Raw genomic sequence first — 19848 nt, 5'->3', positions numbered from 1 at the left:
CACATATTTTTAATGGATAGCACGATTGCAGATTTGCCGGTAGATACCATTTCTATGTATTAATATGTCACCGTAACCGAATTATAAGTGGCGGTAGTTGAAACGGCCTGTGAACGAAGCTCTGTTCATGCTGTTGATTCTATCACCTAAGTACAAAGTAGCACAGGGTTTCCTTAACTTAGATAGTAGCAGCTAGTCAGTTGGTGTGTGTGCCGCTATAGAATCTCTAGTTTCGCAAAAACTATTACCGAGCTTTGCACTTATGTAGATAATGGCTACTGTAAGGACGAAGTCACTGATTGCAATGGCCTTCGTGGCGTCCTGACCGTCGCCAATTGGACATCCTCGAATATCATCATTGGGCCCAAGGTGCGTTTCAGCCCGCCGGCCAGCGCGTCCTGTATGTCAATCTAATACGACAACAGAACGCACATTGACTCCACAAACCAATAAGTATACACTTAGCCCTTTGTCGCGTTATTCATTGCTTTCCAGACAGTGAACTTCTACCCGACGTGGACTTTCCGTGCTATTGCCGTTTATTGTCAACCCTAAATAGGATTTAGAAATGCTTTATGGCATTTCTACCTTGGCAATGACTAAATTCGGATACTTTATCTAGTCAGATATAATACTGTATCTAGCTGAAACGAATCGATACTACGATCGCGACTTAATGTGACATAAGGTGTCACGTGTACGATTTCTCTATTACTGGTCTAAGTTCGAAGCATAAATGACCAAGCCTCTACGCGCGAAACTCGCCGCACGTCGTATTGTAGAATACATTTAGGCCTTTTTATTACTCTGATGTATTTTTGTGCAGTACATACTATCTGACAATGCTTTATAAAGGAACTAGGGAAGAGCTTGAACGTGTAATGTCTATCTTCTAATTTGTACTGTTTCAATGATGGTTTTCTGACTGGCCGATACATCTGATTGGAGCCGAAGCGTCGCACTTCGTACGACGCGAACTGTGCTCGCGTAAGCATCATCATCATGGTGACTAACGACTTTGTCGCTTAAATAATATTGCTTGTTTTCGATATGGAAGAGGGCCTGTTGACACGAGACTCGATGCATCGTCGTTATGCATTAGCTGTAACTGACATAACCGCAACGCGGCTAATTTTAAAATCGTTCGACGCCATCGCAGCGAGCCAGCGGCGCGTCTGAGACAAGTCATAATCGCAATAAGTAGCTAATCCACTGTAGCACGTTTGGATGGCTCTATGTCCCTTTATCCCATGGCCTGTTGCCGACACGCGCAGCGACAGTAGCGCCACGCCTCCAACGAACGGCAAGAATGAAATTTATGAATGAAGGCAAGTAACGCTGCCGTTGCTGTCGGTTACCATTCGGCGACGATGTTTTTGCCGAGAAGCAGTTCGATTATGTGGTGATGACGGTTCGCGTATGGCCATCCGTACGCCTCTACGCTAATTAGCGGCACAATACTTCCTCACACTGCTGCTACCACTGCTGTCGCCAGGAGAATTATCGCATGTTATTGTTGACGCGCGCCTTTTATTGGCGGATGCCCCATTTCCAGCCGCAGATCGTCGCCTCCGACGGCCGGACTTGGGGCTGAAGCAGGAGCCGAAACCCCCCGTGTGTCTTGCACCAATAGCCCAGATTCCCATGTAGTGTTCGCTGAGCTATCTCGCTGCTGCTGGCGGGCTAATAATAATAGCGACAGCTAAAGCCAGCCGCAAGGCTATGATAACCATGATTGAGTATTGCACTGTATACAAATATCTTGTATTTGACGATTGTGCTAGAACAACCGCCGCGACTAATGCCGGCGGACGCGCTGCCAAAACCGATGATGATATCTACGATTCCGGAACTACTGCAACTTTGTCGTCTTCCAAATAATTCTTTCGAAGCCTGCGCTTAAACGTTATTCGACCAAAACAAGGTTCGCTGGTTGGCCGCTTTATTGACATTTAGCAGTTCCACAACAGTCTACACAAAAATGACTCAGCCCTTATACTTTTATCCCAAAAGAAATAGGAAGCTAACGATCCCGTTCTTATTTAGTTGTCGTGTTGAACGCTTCAATGGCATTAGTTACCAGTTACTTTGAGTTCATATTTAGAATCTGGCCTAGAGGTTACGATACGAGTAGCAGTACCCTTACGAAGGGGGTAGGCACAGAGAGAAGGAGGACCATTCCCAATGGAAAGACAATCAGCATGGTAAAAAGCTGTCGATGCAACGACTATTGTCATACTTAGAAGGCTATCCTGCTATCCTGGGAAGCGCTATGTCTAAGATAAGCAATTTTGCGTCCTTTGCTGCCGCTGTTTCTGTGGTTAAACAGAACCATCGAATCGATTGACGTACTGCTTGGAGCAAATCATCTTTTAAGAAATCATTTGTGCCAGTGCTTGTTTCTAGTCATTTCTACACTGTTTTTGCAAGCATAACCAGCATAGTAATGATGATCAGTAATTTAACAGTATTTAGGGTATTTGTGGTTCCTCAAGGTTCGGGATTGGATACTCAGGTGCTCGTAAGCAAGTTGCCCAAAAAGAACATACATAGACTTTTTTTTTCTTGTTGATTATCATTATTGTTTTACTTTATGTGTCGTCACAGTTTAATTTTGATAAAACAGGCCGCATTAATTACGACCAAAGTAGATCGAATCTGTAGCTGCTGTTGTGTTTACTTTTTGCCATCTGTGCTTCGTCGTTAGTCGCTAATTGTTTTTTGACAATTCAGTAACCGGTGCATCGTTACTACCGTTGCCTATATAGCGACTTCAACCTACTTATCAGCAATTTCTTCGGAGGACCTCGCAGACAACTTAATTACGTTTTCGTTTGGTCGAAAGATATGCAATGAAAGGGCCATCAATATAGATGACCTGGAAGGACAACGGCCGAAACATCTGAACGCGCAGTACATATATATACATGATCACTCATTGTTGCTACCATTAGAGCGCAACTGTTTCCTCTGTAAGTTAATCTGTGATTTGGCTTTTGCTGCGTTTAATATTTCTAAATTTTTCTGTACAAATAGAATCACATTCATGCTTGACAGCGCTTGCGTTTATCTGAACTTGCCCGAACTCCTATTAGGTGTAATAACATTGCCCCAGTTGTACGTGACAGATATCATCGCTTATCAGAGCGTGTACATATATGGTTTACAGGATGCTACAACACTCGATCGACAATTTAAAGGTTTTTATCATATAAATATTCAAAATGTTGGTTGAAAGAGGTCGGCGGTCGCTTTCTAATGTCCCGCCAACAACACATACAATCGAACCTGCGTTTTCGTTCTGAAACTTTCCTTATTTGCATTGAAGTGAGCTTGACCAGACAGGGTCGATACCTACCCGACAGTAGATAAATAGCTGAAATTTTCTATCCTTGTAACTTAAAACTGTTAGTATAGGATAACGGTTAATTTTAAATCCAATAGGGAATAACGGTTTTAGAAATATCGAGCGAGCATGATTCCAAGTAATCTAAGTAAAGCAAGATCTTCATAGTCGGGACTGACCGTGACAGGCGGGTACGATTCTTGAATTAAATTCTAAGCTTTTTTCAATGATTTCGACGACAGTTTACATCAATGAGCAGGTTTAAGTTTTGGATATCAATTTAGCACTCGCAGATGTTTCATTAGTAAAGGCATAAAATTCCTTATTGAAACTTTCCCAATTTAGACCGCGTGGATCCTTCGATATTTCAGTATCGGAAGCCTCCGCAGTAACTATGGAACAATTGTGGAGAATAGAAGCGAGAATTTGGGTGTCATTCTAGCCAGAGCGGTGGCAAGTTACTCTACTGAATCTTTGATAATAAAACACGTTTTTACGAAGCCAGTTAAAGCTCACCGTTCTACTACAGCGACGGCAGCATGAAGATGAAAAAAAATCCTAGCATTTGTCCAATTCTACCTTGACATTATGTTGTTGACAGGCTCTAGTTGAGAATCAGATCCCATTTTCCATTTGGTAATTCTATAAGATTAGAAGAGTTATCGCCTATAATTCCTTGCTTTCACTAATCAAGTTCCGTGCAATTCTATGAGCTCAGTCGGTATGTTAGTGAGTATGCATAGTTTACGTGTAATATAAACGTGCGACTCAGGACGTGGCGAAGATAATGTCGCAGAAGCGGCAGTCGCTGCCGCTTGCGACAGTGGGTTTCGTATTGTCAGCCGTCGTTGTTCGCCAAACGTTTTTCGGAATACTGTTTAGTTGCTTTACACCAACAGTAGAAGCGGTAGCTGCAGTTGTAGTAATAGTATCAAAAACTCAATTTGCGTATCTAGGCCTTTAGATGCCGCTGCTGTGGATGTGGAAGTGCCGTTCATTTACTGCTGCTGCTGCCATGAGATGGCCGCGGCACCGGCGCCGATATCTGGCTTCGTCCCCAGACAGCGTTGCTCTCATTGCCGGTCGCGCCGCTGGGTCTGAATCATGCTATTTTCGTTGTTGTCTTTCATACTCTCAATAACGGCCGAGCCAAGTGCAACGAAACAGCAGCGATATTCCTGGTCATCAACTTATCACGCTATGTTGTAATACAGATACTATACAAACATATAGACTTTGACGCACGCATACACGGAGGCGTATGGATACAGGGACAGCCAAACGGCTGTGTCAAGCATAAACAAAGAGAAAGGGCGAGTCGGGGAAAGGGGAGGCAGTTGCTAGGTGCGGATGCTTACCATATTAGCACACGGTCACATTCCAAAACAAGCGCACCACAAATCCGTATAAGTGTGCATTTGAAAATATATGTCTAATAACATCAGGACGAGCGCAATTTATGATTAATTGCGCCCATTTATTAATGTCTCAATAGCCCTCTCTCTCTCCCTCTCTCTCCTGCCTGCTCGAACTCGGCCAGCGTCTGGAGATGATGGCGCGGCTGATATTGCTGCCTCCACCGCCATTTATATGTACGTATACACAGAGGTATTAGCGATACGAGCTTGATTCCGTTGTTTAATACAATAGACGTACTAGGGACGTTGTTTTGCCGGCTTGTATAATATAATACTTGCGCTTAACGACGGCATAATACCGACAGACGGTCCCGGCGTTACTAAATTTTAGACAACGCCACATATCAAATCGAGACAACTAAATACGTTCGTCTTTTTACGCTCGAACTTTAAGTTATATAGATACACGTTCTGATAAGCATAGATATTTCAACAACGAACCTAAAATAATGGGTCAAAGACAGGCATTTAGTTGAACCGTTACCGCATATGCGTCCGACAATATATAATAGAGTCGACAATCGGAACCGTCTAGAAGGTTTCCGTAAAAGTTCTGCATCCGCTGTCAGATCACTCGCACTATTTTTCATAGAATTATTTCTTAGCTATAACTGCTGATTTTGTATCACTAAGGTGAAGGCATCGTTGATTCCGATAGTCATAGAAGCGTTAGAGCTTTCGTTCATTTCAAATTTAAATGTTAGTGCTTTTGTTGAAGATCTACTATCTCTTCGAAATACGTTGAAGCAATATTACGGCCTCTTCATAGAACCCATTCCGTTTATCTGTTTATAGCCAGCTTGAACATTGATAGTCGGTTATGTGACAAACACCCTGTACGACAATGCTACAATTTTGCTTTATACTGCGAAGGAGTTTTTCATTCATACTAATTTTAACATAATAGGACCATTCTTCCAAAAAACTTACAGCCATCTGATTGAGAGCTTACGTCTGGAAACATACACGCTGGAGCATCACACGAAACGAAGCTTAAACCACTTCTTCTGATATAAAAATAATAGCGCAACTATCGAGAGACTTCAGCGGTGGTGAAAGATGGAGGTGATCGCTGTTGTTGTGGCCGTCTTCAGATTGTCTTCATTTGCCAGTTCATCAGCAATGGCAAATGCGGCCACTCAATGAAGGAAAGCTGTGAAAACCAGTGGAAGAGTTCTGTATGGGGTAGAGACCGGGTCGTTTAATAAGCACGAAAGGCGCACCTGAATTGCCGCCTTCTCGTTTATTGCCATACCTGAACAGATCATTATTACCTCTCTTTGCACGTATGAGTTATGTGTTATTTTATAGTAGATCTATCTACAAAATTGGGGTTGACGAAAAGCGTAGATTATTTGCTTTGTAGTTGATTGAACGCTGAACATAAAAGGGGTTCACACAAGATGATTTCTCTCATCATGTTTTCCAGAAATAAACGTGCCACTCGTGTGAGCTGTTTCCATTTATAAAATAAGTAAAATAGAATTGAGCTAATTCACGTTCACGGTTTAAAGTGTTAATTAATTATTACGATACAATTCATAATATGTAGGAATAAATTTAGATTTGAATGATTTATAAACTCACATACGAGATCTTACCGTATAGCGTTTCCTTATACGAAACATTAACTGTATCATGTGCTCAAAGAACTGTTCCATATATCAAGCAGTATCTACACTGACGCTAAATATGCCACCGATATGTCTATCGGTGTGGAAATGCATTGGGACCCCGCAGACGGCAAAATAGTATCTCGCTACGAAGGGTACACGGATGTCAACTGGGCTTCGATCGTCCTATGATGTGTGTTAAAACACCAAACTTTCACTACTACAATCCAGAAGAAGCGTGGGAATAGGCAGTCAATTTTGTAAGAAATTTGTCTTGCCCCTCGCAAAGCGTCCACTAATAGGGACATTGTTTTTTTTTTTTTTAGTTATCACGTCGTTTGTCTTACCAACTCCACGGGCAAATTGGCCAAACCATTCATCCCACCATTCATATATTTTATACAATTCTGTGTATTTTTTGCCTGTGGCAAAGCCTCAGTTTCAAGGACAAAAATGCTTAAAAGTGTAAAAAGTATTTTTTTGCAAACCTTTAAATGATGTCACTCCTTTGATACCATTATTACGCATTTGTCTCCTCTTACCTCACTTTTAAAAGATCAGAGTAGTTGCATTTTGAAATCAACCTCGAAGAATCATTTTTACCAAACGTCTCTAGCGTTCACACTAAATAATATGACAAACAGGTAAGCCATTATGGACACCGATTCTGCAGCGCATAAACCGGTGGATTCAAGAGTATGGTCCTCCCCTGTATATCCGGTATTATATGAAGGTGCGATTGTTTGCCCTTGCACGTATCACGAACCTTCTTAACTGTCTTCACTAAGATCGTTCTTTGTGCTAATAGAAGTGATTTTCGATTAAATTCAATTGAAAGCTGGTTTGCTCCTTGATTTTTCCAAAATACGCTTTGACCCTTAGGTCACATTATATATATATATATATATATATAATTTAAGATCTGTGTTTTTATTACCAAATTTTACAAAGCTCTTACAAAAAAAGGTAGTTACGCAGAGACTCATTAAGCCGAAATAATTAACTGCAAGTTGTCGATTGAAGTCTATACTTTAGTATGGGATATGTTGTTTGACGCAATTTGTATGTTTCTTCGTGGGAATGGTAATGGCAGCAAATCTATCAAAAGGTAGGGTAAGTGAAGCCACCAGCATGGTGCTACACTCTCTGTTTACCCAGGCTTTTCCTTTTGTTTCGGTGATGACGCGGATTGGTCCGATTTGAATGATGAAGTCGCCTGTTTAGACTATCGAACAACTGACCATGAGTTCGCCTGGTTGGTCAGTCGCGTGATGAGGTCCATCACGAGTTACCATCAGCAACAACAACAACAATATTAGCGTCATTATCACCACATTCAAGAACTACATATAGATAGACAAGTGGAGCTCCTTTATCATTCATTGCTGGTCACCGGGCAGGGAGTGCAAAAATCGTATATATTTTTGTGCTCTTCATGACGGTGACGAAGAAGCTTGACAGTTCGATGCGCAAGTGCAAACCTGACAAATGAATGCGAGCACAGAAAGAACCAAAATACATCACCAAGGTTCGGAAGGACCGTCCTAGAGGCGCTGAACGCACGGTGTAATGCGTCTGCTTGTATGTAAGTGTGTGCGTGTGAGTGCTTATAACTACAGCTGATGCTTAATATGGCGATGTAGGGTGTTCGCTCATCATTGATTGACTTCAACTATCTGTGCTCATGGTAAAGACAGACTTAGTCGATAATGGCATTTGTTTGGTCCATCTTCTGCGCTAAAGAAGTTCTTGTTGGGTCCTCAACAGCGATCTGCTGCACGGAAGTGTGCTAACACTATTCAATGCAATCACCATTCATCCATAGGTCATCATTCAGTCATTCGTTCATTGTACAATTCATGTGACAGATACGTATACACACTTGTGTATACATAAGAGTCATACACATCCGTATCACGCGTAGTATGCCGGGAAAACTCACAATGTGCAGAGGTCACCAAAAAATAATATGAATTGACCCATTAATCGAGTGTTCAGTGCACGATAAAGCTTGCTTTGATGCGATTCTAGATCTACAGGAATACTTTGAAAGATTAACGCTAAGATCTTATTTAATTAAGTTCATTTTTTCATCTTGTAAATCCTATGCCTATGCATGCAACATTAAATATTTAGAACTAGCTTCGTCCGCTCCTTCCTTTTGAGGCTCTTTGTTTTCATTCCAAATCATGGACCTTTTTTGTCGCGATTGTTTGTTCACCCTTTCCCAGCTATAGGCCTCGCGCACTCCTCGCTAAGATTTTTTGCTAATCATTCTGTTTCTTTCGTTTATAATGACATACGACGACAATAAATTATTTCAGCGGGACACCGTTCTCCTATATTGGATCGGACAGTCAAATAATTTATCCAGGCCTAACCCTTTATCTTGTAATGGTCAATTAAAAGATACCAATAATTACGAATCGCTCCGGCATCCATTTGCAAAAACAGCGTTCAGAGACGCTAAGCCGATAAGAAAAATTTCTAGTTAAAGGGCGATTTTTGAGATGGTTTTTGTTCTAGGCGCATGCTTCTATGCTTTACTTTTAAATTTTTTATAAGCATGTGCATTGATTTGAGCTTCTGTGAAAGACTGTGCCTTTTTCTCTGTTTTTGTTCATTTGTTTACTTCGCTACCTGTATAAATAATTGTAATTACAACTGTTATTGCTACATAAAAGCACAGTCACGGACAGGGAAAAATTCATTCCACGGACGAACGAACTTGTTAAAATCCATCCAACAACTAATTGCGATTGACAGAAACAGATTTACCTGTACTGTTCATTGCCCGTTTCGTAGGCTATGATAAAAAAGATCGTTGTACTTTGCGATAGAATGAGCGTTACGTTCTATGAAACAGACGATTATTTAATCTGTAGGTCGTGGGACGGTAAACAGCTGCTTGGACAAGCCGTACCATACCGTTGTGTGTTAACCTATTCAGCTGACACTTAGTAATTTTTCCGACGAACCTGTCGTATAAAGAGGAAGTTTTGCCTGTTCACGTGTACAGGTATTGCATGCAATGAAACCGAATATCTAGCGGAACATTTGTATTTGCGGTCAGCGGCCCGAAGTAATTCTTTAGTCGGGATCGCTGAATTTCGCCTAATTTAAATTGTATTCAACTCGAGAACTCTAGTATTTAACTTTCTATCTAATTCAAAAAGCTGTAGAAGTAACAAAATGCGTTTGAGCTTCTTCCTACGAGGACTCTAGAGTTAAACGATACAAGCCTTTTTTTCAAAAATGGCTGCCTCTGTTACTAACGAGCGTTCACATATAAGTGGTCAGCGGTGATCTTAATAAACAGTTCATTTTTATGCATGCATATATAATTTTATTTACATAGAAACAAATTAAATCAACTTTATAAAAGTAAAAGGTAAAGCAATAATTGCGGTAGTAGCCGAAAACGATAATGGATCTCCAGCAGCATTGGTATCATTATCATCGCTGTCGTGGTAATCAGGACTGTATTTTATGATGCCGAAATTTCGATGAGACAAACTGAAGTAACTGAAGACAAAAGTGATTGCCGCTAGAGGCAAAAGAGGTCACAAGCTTTACAACCGTCGCTGCTACCGCTATCGCCACGCTGCTGATTCTGTTGGTATGGCCGAGCCACGCCGCCACCATCATCTGCCTCTTGAGTCTTAGAATCTCTCTGAGGACTTCACATATAAAAAAAAAAGTCTATATATACAGGGAGAGAGAGAGGAGTATGTTTAAGAGAATCAAAGAAGCAGTTTCAACAGAAATGATGTCCCTAGCAGCAGGCGGGTATACTAATGTGGGGAATCTATCTCCAATATGAAGCGCACGTAGAAAACGACTAAAATGAGAACAGACGGAGGAATAAGTCTTCTGCCATTAACGGTGATAAGTAAAATATGTGTATTTTATATTCATGATGCACAGCTGTGATAGTATCCAATTGATATTTAGGGGATAGTAAAATATACATATATATTTTCGAGTTAAACTCATTATGTATTCATACGTACAATACACGTATGTATAATTAGATTATTATTATTATTTTTTAGTATCCATCAATACTAAACGAATAATTAACTAAATTTTTCCGTCCTTTTAAAGAGGCTTACATATTTCCTGCAGTCTACTAACTGTACAGTTAGAAAGCGTAGCGAGAATGGTCCAACCGTTGTTGCTATGAGCAGAGTCTCTATCAGCACTCCGTTCGATGAGACGAAGGAAACTGTAATGTAACCTTTAATCTACTGCATGTCTCTTTACATATGTAGCCCTTTATGGACCATAATCAGCAACGAGCTACGGTAACAAAGATTTCAAAAGTGCAGTATATTCACTGTTGAAGATATTTTTTTTTATACTCTTTCGGCTTTCGGATAGTTCTATATAAATAGTGCCCTAGAACTTTTAGTGAACCTACTAGTAACGGAAGCGAAAGCATGCTCATTGAGCTGGCGTTGATTTTATTTTTATATCGGCTGGCTAGCTTTTATGGAATACGATCTTAATTAAATAGCCTCCTAGCCCCATGGGGCAAAACTTAGTTCGGAGCACGATAACAAGCTCCCATAGGACATAGGTAATGTGTGAAATCTAATATGGACGGTTGTCACTTCCTCGAAATGCGGCGAGATCTATTATCTCAGTCAGACTTAATAAGCCTAAGCTGTGGCAACTCCATTTGTTTACATGGCTGAAAAAGGCTTTGTAAGATAGTCGTTCATCATATGAAAGCCTAAACACGGAACCAGTTTATATCGTATGGTTGTTTGAAAGCGATTCATTCGTTAATTGTGAAGTGCCTCCTGGTAGACGATAACTAGGGCTTTTGTAGGTTCCATAGCTTGGAGAAGAGCTTTTTATGCTTGCCATAGAAGGCTTACTCGTAAATTCATTGAGAGGTTTCGCAGATTCACACTTCAAATATTTAGGACGTTTTTGCGCTCCGTTACAGTTAGCTGTCACAGTGTGGTCCGATATATTCAATTCAAGTTCGTAGGTTTGTTAAAAAAGTTAATTGCTCTTTGATAACAATTATTAGTGGATAAGTTATTCGTAGATTAGTTTTAGATCAAATATCGTCTGCTATGCCCGTATATAATTGACGACCTCAAATTTCAAGATTCGGGCCAACGCACAATATCAGAATCTAAACCACTAGTTAGAAATATGTACTATTCTACTAGACAAACGTAAAGACGACACCCGGAATATAATCTCCCTTTGAATAAAATCGTATTTGACGTAAATTGCAGTTATGAACGGCAGCGTTAACAAACCCAAATAAAACTTACTTTTATTGATCGGTATATGCTACATGTGTAATAACATGATGAAATTGACACTCTATCCTGATTCAAATGGACCTTCCTAATGTCGAATACGAGTATGTTGGCCTACTGCTAGGTGGCCTGATTCCCTATATTATAATTGATCTGTCTTCCAAAATGGACCGTAGAAAAGGGGCAATTGAGGCAGTCGAAGTGCAACCAATATGTTGGACAACTTCGTATGAGGGCTATTACGCTAGATTGTACATATCGTACCATTACAAGCTCTGGGGTGAGGAACAAGCACCAGTTTTATGTATGTCCAGGATGATCCATCTCAACACTATGTTTATGAAGTTAAATTTTAATTAAGTTTTAATCATAAACGGCTTTATACTCAGCACACATACCTAAGTACCGCGTACGATGCTATTTTACTCATAAGAGAAATTGGCAGGGCTTCTAGATGAAAGGACTGGAACGATCAATGCTACGGCAAAGTAGCGATTTTTAGCCCGCTTTCGGATCGAGTTATTGGCCGTATTCTTCATTTTATCCTGATTCGTCTCCCCGATGTACTATTTCAGGTGTAAGTAAAGCTAACCCTCTTTCACAACAAATAAATGTATGTGAGAACCAAGTTATCTACAGCCCCATATTTTTGGCTTAGCGAGACTTGCTAATATGCTGCTCTAAGGGGCTTTTTCATACTTTTCAGTCTAACATGAATAAAAAAATATATATTATTGTTCATATATTCTACTACTTGTAAGATGAATGCTGGATTCAGCGTAGTGTATTATAACAAGAGGCTGACACCTAGGTTAAAGTCATTTGCAGTGTATATATATATATATATATATATATGTGTGTATGACCCAAAGTGGCAGGAAAAAGAAGGGAGGAAGAAGCTAGCTTGTTGTCGATAGTCAGAAATCAGAGATGAGATCAGATCGGCCACGGAGAACGAAACGAAGTCACCAGCAACGACGACTCCAGAGGAAAAGAATTCGTTTCCGAGCCGACATCGATGTCTCGTGTCTAATTCTGGGCGATTCACATTAATTTACGAAGCTGTCCTACGAAGGAAGAGCCTTTTCGGTCTTGGGCACCAATAGGGATGATGCGAGTCGTGCCGCCAACAGTCGAAGCAGTGCGATAGTAGCGACAGCCTCGTGCCAGCTGAGCGGCGCAACCGGCACAAACACAGCGGGCAGCAGCAGTAACATATACCAACGGGCTGCACAGGTAGCACAGCGACTGAGAGCGACTGCGATCATGACGACGACACACCAAGCGGCGTCATAAACAAAATGGCGTTGAGACAGAACGACCCTTCCATGGACCCTTCGCTGGCCCGTTATCACTACATGTACACACACGCGTACGCAGACGCACGGAAAGCCACCACTACCGGCCGACCTGCTCTTCGCCACCAGCAGTGTCGGGCTGGCGTTGACTTGCCGCCATTGTCGAAGGCGCTGCAAGCGGCCAGCGGAAGAACCGGGTCGATTTGGTCCAGACTGACCGACCGACCGACCGACTTGTCTGTCTGGTAGCTCATGTCTACTTAGTACGTTTCGCCACGTGATGGAGCCACTGATGAGCACCTATCACCATTATCTTGCCACTCACTGTTACCGCCGTAACTCTAGTTCGTAATACTGTCTGGAGCTATGACAAATTTGATTCATTATCAAACTAATTTTTAAAGAAAAATGCAATGTCAGGGATCCCCAAAAAGCACAGATAACTACTTTACATTATAAATCAACGTGCTTTCTTGCTATTAATACACATATGTACTTATATAGCAGGTGCGTTTGCACCGAGGTTAACTCTTTGATGTTTTTTGGCGTAACGAACACGGATGTACAACTAGATGGAAAGTATGTGCAGCTTTGTTCACCGAATATTTCCCAACGTCTTTCCAGGCAGTGCGTTCTGGACTTTAAGGTATTTCTAGCTAGGGTTGCTGTATAACAGTTGAGCAATATTTCCTTATTTACTAGCCTGAATTTACACAATATGACTGACTGTGTACTCAATAGGATAAAATACTGCGCTGTTTTTGATCGACAAGGTAGGAATTGACATATTTCGTCGTGTGCTTCTTCTTATTATTATTATTATTATGTCATTTCAATAGATTCCTTGCATAAATTTTACATATGGCAAGTAGAGGATTACGAAAGTAACCGAAGAGAAACGTGAAGCTCTTACAGAAGCAAAACGAAGACCAATGAAAATATGATAATGATAAATAGTAGGATGATAAAGTAATTTGATTTTGAAAGAAACTCTGTTCTACTTAAAGATAAACTTTTACAGTTCCTGCTGCTCATCGCATGCACGAGCACAACGGGGTAAGACTCCAAAGGCCCGCTCCTTATAAACCCTTTAAATATAAATGCCGTACAAGACTCGTCGTCGTCGTCGTCGTCGTCGTCGTCGTCGTCATCGTCGTCGTCGTCGTCGTCGTCGTCGTCGTCGTCACTGGCAACAGGCAGCTTGTAACAACATTGACTGAACGGTGTTTGGAGACGAAATTGGGCAGACGAACAGAGACACCTGTCTCTCGTTTGATTTCTTTTATCACTGCCATTGCCGCTATCGCGCGCATTATTGCTGCGGACGACAAATAGCGATAACGTGTGATATTTTTAGTGTTTATTTTTTGCTTGCGTATGTAAACAGAAATTGAGAGCTTACGCACAGAGGGAACAATGGCTGATAGCGAGAAGGTGGCGAAGCTAGACTGAAGTGTAAGCAAAAGTAGTAGCTTGGTAACGACGATAAGATTGCAGCTTTCAACGGTCGCGGTATATCACGTAACATTGACCCCAGTTAGTTCAGCCTAGTTGAATGAATGGTGCAGGCGCTACCCTTCCCTTAGCGGCTGTTGGGATTTACAGCAGTCATTCGGCATAAACGAACTGAGCGAAAGAAGAACAAATCGGTGGTATCAGCATGTACGAACCGCGTGCACGCGAACCATCGCCCCCATCATCAAGGGCTGCAGCAGCAATAACAATAAGAGTATCGTTCACTGCCAACCTACCAGTTTACCCATTTATCCCACTATTACGGTCGTCATCTTATCATTATAGAATGAAATCAGTAAATAGAAAGAAAGGAAGAGAGGCGCTAAAAAACAGATGATTCTGTGTCTTGAAAACGATAAAGCATTGATTCTTTCCAAAGCAATAATAAGGAAACCTGTCGTCCCATCGCATCAAATAGAGCTTCGAAATGAAGCTTTGAGCTTTTATATTCAAATGTCAATGATTTTTTTTTAAATTGATGCTCATCTTTGTTCAATATGGTTCTTCTACTCAAGGTACTCAAGTGACGCGATTTAAATCTTCTCTTATACAGGTTGACATCGGTTAGCATCAGGCACAGGCCCAACAATGTGGCAGAGTAGAGGGTCAATGGTACACTGTGTGGAGTTGTTTTCGTATTTATTCATTGTTAGTTTTTGTTACAAAAAAGACCCTCGGTTTTTAGTGGACGGTCCTAAACACATATGCATCGATTGTGCAAATGGTTACGGGAATCGAAATCACTCACCTCCATGAAGTCATTGCCGTTTCCGTTGTCATTATCAGAGGAGCACGTGGACGCTTGGCCGTCGTCCATTTGTTGGTGAATTCCTGCTAGTAGGTCATGCTGGTCCATCCGGTGGTAACTGGAGTCGGCTCTTCTGCCATCGTATGCAAGGCCTCCCGCGGGACCGCCCATGCTGCCTACGCCCAACAACACGGCGTCGTCTTCTGGTCTCCGTCCTGGCGGTAAAAAATATATTGTTGTTGTTGCTGTTGTTATTGTCTGGTGAATAAATAAAAGACATTCGCTGCTTAGGCGTCATTCATAGGGTTTAGGCGCAAAAACACAAATTTCCTTGCCAACTTCTGTTGTGACTGCTGCTGCTATTATAAACGCCCTCGCTCTACGTAGTCAGCTAGACCGCAAGACAATTCAATGTGGTGTAGCATGATCCTTAGGTCAACTGCATTGACCGTCCAAATATCGCTCAGATAACTGACATTCACAGCTACGTAATGTGAAATACCCATAAAACTAAAGAGTTTATTTGATTAGTAATAATAGCATTAGCACCGAGTTTCGCACCTGGCGTGGCAGTGAGCACCGTAGCAGCATTGTGTGTCCGTTGGGCTGCCGGGTGCAATTGATGGTATTGTTGTGCAACAGCTGAACTCTGATGTAAAGAGTTCAGGTGGGACGCGTAGGGATCCTGAGTTCCATGAAAGTCTAGTTGCTGCTGAGGCGGCAACGGATTATACGGGGGTGGAAAATAAGGCGGTTGGAAATCCGACGTGGGGGTAAGACGCGGGGCTCCAAAGCCTCCAGGAGCAGCAGCGCCCAAGCCGCCACCACCCGCACCCGTCGATACAAGGTCTCGTCGTTCCTGCAAAGAAAAATATAAACAACAACGAGAATAAATGTTAAACATAAATTACCAATGCATCTAAAACTACAGTTCTCTCAATTAGCCATCTCTCTAGATACGGTATTGGTACGAAAATGCCATAGACTAGCCGGGGGCCCGATACAAGGATTTGTTTAACATTTAGGTTTTTAAGGTGACTAAACTTAGACCTTAGACAATACCCTATTGACACGCAGGCTAACTAGTTATATATATTCGGTACCAATTTATCGAACCAGTTACTGTGAATGGAAAATTTCAGCGTCGTTAATTGCCAAACCGACCATAAGATATTAATTTAATTTAAGGTACGATTTCTCTAATTTTATTTAACAATATTTTTTAAATGCCGTATTGGTGAGCTCAGCAGGGCATCGGAGTTAGAATCAAGACGTTTAGACTTCTATCACCTGCTCAGTCTAAATAAATTTTATATAGGATCTGCGTTTCTGTTATCTCCTGACCAGAAAGCTAGGTTAGACAAGCCCGGCTGTAACATTATGCCCGTTGCAGGAACCTTCAGTTTATTAACCTTCAGTGTATCGCAGTTTAATAATATTGTAACAACCGAATGTGAAAAAAACATTATTCTGTGTTGCAGAGGTGCACACACACTAATGTTTCCTTGATGGACTATAAATTAATAATAATAGCAATATATAATCAGGAAACCAAATTTTTTAGAACTAAACAACAAAATTGTACATCAAGCGCTTCAACTATGCTGTGCAGTCACACGCGACAAAAATAAACCAGAGAATGGTGAACATTGAAGGGTTATAGATAAATTCAAAGCACATTAAAGGTTTTTTAAGAAAAGAGTAATTGGTATGTCTACTCTGCCAGGGACTACTTTAAGTTCAACAATTCGGCGGAATCAAGGTTATACGTTTAGTTCAAAAAGATGGCTATCGTTTCATCAAACACTCATCACGGCGTTTCTGTGCTTGTTTGCGTCTATTGTTACTTATCTTTATTGCCTACATCCTTAACGTCAGTTTTCAACGTTGCGCAACAATGCGTGATAGGCGGTCATAACCTACACATGTAGATATAATTTATATGTAATGATTACACATTACACGAGCTTGAGAGATGAGGCGCTGTACTCCTGTTATGTGTTGTTATGTAAAACCAGTGATATCTTTTGAACAGCCGCCTGTCCTACCAAACCCAATTGGCTCCAAAAGACGGCGGCGTAACTACAACAACGATAACACTTCCAAATGCGGACAAGCGTATGTAGCTTTTTGGCAGTTTTTTTTTTTCTGCAAATCAAACAAATGTATTGAGTTGAGACCACTAATGAGCGCTAATCATTAGCGTTAACGACCGCGTTAACATTACGACGTCGTCAATGGATCGGTTGTGTCCTGTAGAGCCAGTTATTTGTGTTGACTCTCCTAAGCTTTCGTTCGACCAACTCCGGCGACATATTACATTTGAACGCGGCCCAACGCGTCGCCGTGACCTCAGCCTCTGTCGAACGCGCGTTTAATAGACAATTCAGAACACTTTTCAATTACTCCCTTAGTGATAAGTTCGTCTTTGACGGAGGAAATGGACATAAGCGGGTTAAAACACCTTCAACAGAAGAACATTAAGGCTGCTAAGGAAAACACTCTATTGCACCGGGTAAGACGATACAAAACACATTAAAGAAACATGAAAGGTTGTTAGTTACTCATCATGAGGCATGGGGGTACATGGGCTAAATAAAATAGCACAACGTTTTCTCTGCTTTTCAGATCGTTCTGATACGGGCCGCCCTCCTACAAACACACACGTCTTTTTGAAAAATAGAACATCTTGAGACCGCGAATCGGCTTGACGCTTGTGTAAGCAATTTAGGTAGCATCATCGCGAAAATATAATAAACATTAGACCACTGACGTCATCCGCTTCATATGTTCAAATCCAACTGACAACCGTTCTCAAGTACCAGATGGACTGTTTGACACCGACGTTCTGTGATTGTTGCTCTGGGAAAATATATGGAAGTGATTCTTGCGTAACAGGCAGTCGTTCAATAGTACGGTTTCTATTCCGTAGAAAATGCTGTGCACCGCCACAAAAATTAACCTACCGCAAACAGAATATACCGAACTCTATTTATATAGCATGAAGAAATATGTCGGGTCAACTTTAATCAAAAAAGCGCACAGCGTCTGTACTCAAAGAATGCCTGCCGTTTTGTTATCTAGTGTTCGGTCTGTCTGAAAGTTACCGGCTGCACCTGAGGCCTGCGCCTGCCAAAGCACGATAACGTCTGCAGTGCCGCGAACATGAGCATGGCTCCAACTGTATCTTGAGATTTAAGACAAATTTAATATTATTTAGTAGTTTTCCGATCTATTTTCTCTAATGTATCGTCATCAATGTGCAACACTTAACCCATTCACGTGGGACAAATGATAACCGACTTGCCGTAACTAATAGGCAATTTGTCTATACGTTACCGTTAAAGTGGCCAATGTTCAAAGCTAGACGATTTAACCGGTAATTTTTAGTCAGCAGCCATGTCCGGTTATTAGTGTCGGTTTCTCAAGCTTGTTAAATAAAAGAAAAATCTCAAGAATATGACAAGCCAAGTCAGTGTAGATAACCCCACAAGGCTTTTGGCTCACAGTCCTGCCACAATTAAAAAGTGTCCATCTAGAGTCAGTAAAAATGAATGAGACCGAAAGAAAAAAAGTATACGATAATCTAATAGGCAAAGAAAAGATGAACGCTGAATTGTACCAAAGAGACAGAAATCATGTATGAGACCGAATAGGAACAGCGACTTTATCTGATCAAGATATGTATCGCAAGAGCGAACAAGCAAGTACGAACGGCGTACAGAGGCGTGCAGACGTACTTCGCACGCATCATCCTTCTGTATGTCATTTTTCCAATCGACCGATGCTTCGACTTTTCCCTCTACTACTAAATCATACAAGATGGCTATCCGCATCACACACGAAGCCAATCGTATACGTTTTCGTATACATTTCACATATGTCTTAAAGGCTAAAATGAGCTTTTACATTGCACGGGCCACGGTCTGCAACAAGATGAGTAAAAAATTTCGGACGTTAAGTGTGGTTCCGATGGTCTGGAGCTGTGATCGAATGTTTCCGCCAGGCATTGTGTACGTCGGGGGCCGTTGTAGATCGTTGCTGTTGAGTAACCGAAGTTTAAAGCGTTTAATATGGCTTGTATTTGTGATCTGTGTATCTTACGTGATAAACAATTGTTCACTGTTATTGTTTTGTATTAATGATTATTGTTGCTATACTAGTGAATGATCATCGCCGTTTGTGTTGTCTGCATGTTTTGCCGCCGGCCTCTGCCAGCATTCGATATAATGGCTGAACGGCAAGCGGATGCGAACTTTCTAAGGGCCCTTCATTGTTGTTTCTGGTAAAATCCGATTCATCTATTATTTTATTTCAAAGCAAAGATTCAGTTAAGGAAATAAACAGTTCGAAGGTGATACGTAAGGCAGCCTATCGCACCATCTTAACTGGCTGATTAACGATCGTCTAAATAGCGACGACTTTTTATTGACATATTGCTTGATGTAAAACATACAGTAAGCAATGTATGGCTATAAAGCGCAATTTTTATAAAGTAACGCAATCTGCTACAAAGGCCATTGGGATGCGCTCCATGTTCTGCGCAGTTTCACAGTGAATGGCCTGATTGACTAGTACGTTTTTGCAGCTTACGGCGAGGTGTTGCTTGAACAAGCCTATTTAGC

General features: G+C 41.3%; 1 protein-coding gene and 1 long non-coding RNA gene across 3 annotated transcripts in view; one reads left to right on the top strand and one right to left on the bottom strand.

The window, feature by feature from the left end:
- TfAP-2 (transcription factor AP-2) overlaps positions 1-19848 on the bottom strand; it is a 174794-nt gene that overhangs the window by 21490 nt on the left and 133456 nt on the right. For both annotated transcript variants that reach the window (XM_022790331.2, XM_022790330.2), the window contains exons 2-3: positions 15785-16082; positions 15224-15438 (exon numbers count right to left, since the gene is read on the bottom strand). In XM_022790331.2, coding sequence (XP_022646066.1) covers positions 15224-15438; positions 15785-16082 — 513 coding nt within the window. The remainder of the gene's footprint in view (positions 1-15223; positions 15439-15784; positions 16083-19848) is intronic.
- LOC147757731 (uncharacterized) lies at positions 779-6345 on the top strand. The gene is made up of 3 exons (XR_015320447.1): positions 779-1924; positions 2769-2972; positions 5697-6345. It is a non-coding gene; the product is annotated as an uncharacterized LOC147757731 (long non-coding RNA).

This window comes from Varroa destructor, unplaced genomic scaffold (genome assembly GCF_002443255.2).
Source record: "Varroa destructor unplaced genomic scaffold, Vdes_3.0 BEIS01000002.1, whole genome shotgun sequence".
Lineage (NCBI taxonomy): Eukaryota > Metazoa > Arthropoda > Arachnida > Mesostigmata > Varroidae > Varroa > Varroa destructor.
The sequence above is the reverse complement of the archived record's forward strand: the minus strand, read 5'-3'. Positions and strand labels throughout refer to the sequence as shown.